General features: G+C 34.4%; 1 protein-coding gene across 1 annotated transcript; it reads left to right on the forward strand.

Annotated features, from left to right (window-relative positions):
* The first annotated feature begins 262 nt into the window (after positions 1 to 262).
* Positions 263 to 2,513, forward strand: LOC145104713 (uncharacterized). Its single transcript, XM_079041907.1, has 6 exons — positions 263 to 325; positions 818 to 931; positions 1,039 to 1,168; positions 1,295 to 1,313; positions 1,432 to 1,789; positions 2,082 to 2,513. Exons 1-6 carry the CDS (start codon positions 263 to 265, stop codon positions 2,511 to 2,513), a joined length of 1,116 nt encoding a protein of 371 aa, XP_078898033.1.
* Positions 2,514 to 2,716: the final 203 nt, after the last annotated feature.

Raw genomic sequence — 2,716 nt, forward strand, 5'->3', positions numbered from 1 at the left:
GTTGCTTACAAGTCTAGGTTACACACTAATCAAAACGTCTATCTTTTCAATGTCCTTGATCAAATATAGTTATGTAGATTCTTGACAATAGTGATGTCAGATATTTTCTTAGTTTTGTTAGTAGTATGCCTCATAACACAGTATAATTGTGTGTTGTTAATATTGTTATGGAAAGTGCTATTCATCGATTTGTTAGGGAACTCGTTCTGGTGGAAATAGGTCTTCCGATGCCGGAAGTAACCACATTTGTAATTTATTACCTATGACAACCAACCATGTTCCTTATTACAATGACCCTATAGATGGGGTGATTATAGGTATTAAGGTACAATTGCTGATGATGTTTTTCCAATAGTTGATGTTGATGAATCTACAAATGATCAGCAAAAATTAATGTTGTGAGTTGATGATGGTAATATAATTCCACATGGAGAGCCAGTTGAACATTTTCAGAGTTACACTGAATTTACTGGGGATGATATCGAATATCAAGATGAAGAAACTAAATCCTTAAAACCCCAAAAACCACAAGAGGAAAAGTTTCCTTATTATTTTTCTGATTCTTAAGAAATACAAACACCCATTGAGGTATGCCTAAACCTTTACCATTGCCCAAATTAGCTCAACAAAAACGTAAAGTTGCCACAACTCGCAATTATACTTCTTATGTGAAGTTATTCCAACTCTTCAAAAGCAAAGAAGAACTTAAGCTTAAATTAGGATTCAAATGTGTTACTACAATCTTCCAATATAAAATGAGAAATCTACAAAATATAGGTTTGAAGTTGCTTTCTTTGTGGAAAATTATGACTGGCAGATACGTGCAACAAAAGATAAAATACCGATACATTTTAAGTTGCTAAACTATCGGAGAGCCACACTTGCTCAAACACATAACTACGTCCCCATCCCCGACAAGCCAACAAAAAAGGTATTGGGTCACTTCTTGAAGGGCATATTAGCTGATAGTACATGTAATATATTGCGGGGAAACAGACTTTAAATGACCGTCTTAGTATCCATATTTCATACTGGCAGGCATGGAGTGCTAAAATGTATACTCTGAATCTGTTAAGGGAAACCCTTGAAGAAAGCTTTCAAATACTTCCTTTATATGGTTACAATTTGGAGAAGAATAATCCAGAGACGGTTACATATATAAAGACAAGTATTGACAACAAATTTGAATAGTTTTTCATGGCTATCAGTTACACGGTAATATATCTTATATAATAAGTTCTTTAAATTTATTTTGTTACACATGTGTTTGCTTTAATGAATAATTATTTTGTAGGTTCGAGTGTTTCAAACATGTTTCCGTCCTATTATTATCACTGACGGAACACACCCTAAAAGGAAATACTTGGGCATGATGTTCCTATCAGTAGGCATGGATGATAATAACTAAATTCTACCAGCATTTGGTTTTAGGAAAACTGAAAGTGGGGAGTCATGGATATGGTTTTTATCAAGAGTTAAAGAATGTATTGGGGATATGCCTTATTTGGCTATCATATCAGATATAGCCAACTCAATTGAAATGGCCATTCAAGCTGTGTTTCCGAACACAGATCACAGATTATGTTGTCGCACATTTGCTGATGAATATGAAAACAAAGATCGGCAAACAAGAGAGAGTCGAGATTTTGTTTTGGAGGCTGCAAAATCTTACCAAGAGTTTTATTTCAAAGAAAGATTGGGTAGACTACGTCGTGCCCTAAACGAAGACTTTCGCACATGGATAGACAGAATCAGTTACAAGAAATGGTTAAGTTCGTATTTCCCTGTGGTTCGGTATAATATTATGACATCAAACAACATCGAGTCCAACAATACATTATAAAAAGACGCACGAAAACAACCAATAACAATGTTGATTGATTTCTTTTGAGCAACTATGCAACAATGGTGGTATCAATGATGTAATGTTGGAGATACTTATTTATATTATAATAATTCCATCATAATTGTACTATAATTTACTATGCATGACGATATAGGTAAATGTGTTTTATAGTTGAAAGAAAAAAATATATTACTGAATATGATAAGAAGGTTATCAATATTACTGGGTATAACAGATGATCAAAGCAGAAAAAAATATATTACTGAGTATGATAAGAAGGTTATCGATATTACTGGGTATAACAGATGATCAAAGCAGATATGAGGTGACTGACCAAATGAAAAATGGTATAGTCACCTTGGAATCTCGTTGCTACACGTGTGGGGAATGGCAATTGTCACACATACCTTGTTCTCATGCTATGATGATATTCAAGGAATTGAGATATCAACACTGCAGTACATTTGTGTCATCGTACTTCACAATGGAAACATGTCGATCAACATATATAGATGTTTTGTTTCCTGTGCCAGTTCCATCTGAATACGAAGAACCGGATGAAGTCATGGTTGTATTACCATCATTGATGGAAAAACGACAAGTCGGAAGACCACGTAACCATAACTATATCCCTTCCCAAGGTGAAGGCCCGATTAAGAAGAAATGAAACCATTGCCAAAGCATCAGTCACACAAGCAAACACTATGCCGCTCAGTTTCCCACAGATTCAACATAAACTGAATCTTCAAGTAGGACCAAGTCAAGTTTTAAAAGTAATGTTAAGCCTAAGAGTAGATCTAATGTCAAAAGTAGTAAAAAAAATTAGTCAATGGTATGATATTGTTGATCTAAAAAGCGCGTAGTGATGTT

The sequence above is a fragment of the Lactuca virosa genome, chromosome 4 (genome assembly GCF_052849685.1).
Source record: "Lactuca virosa cultivar CGN04683 chromosome 4, Lactuca_virosa_CGN04683_v6, whole genome shotgun sequence".
Lineage (NCBI taxonomy): Eukaryota > Viridiplantae > Streptophyta > Magnoliopsida > Asterales > Asteraceae > Lactuca > Lactuca virosa.

What these genes read in the sequence shown, in the direction of transcription:
- LOC145104713 (XM_079041907.1), top strand. Translation starts at nt 263, where the DNA reads ATGACAACCAACCATGTTCCTTATTACAATGACCCTATAGATGGGGTG. An exon ending in GGGTGATTATAGGTATTAAG is followed by an intron (nt 326 to 817) that starts GTACAATTGCTG and finishes TATGACTGGCAG; the next exon opens with ATACGTGCAACAAAAGATAA. An exon ending in TAAGTTCGTATTTCCCTGTG is followed by an intron (nt 1,790 to 2,081) that starts GTTCGGTATAAT and finishes TGGGTATAACAG; the next exon opens with ATGATCAAAGCAGAAAAAAA.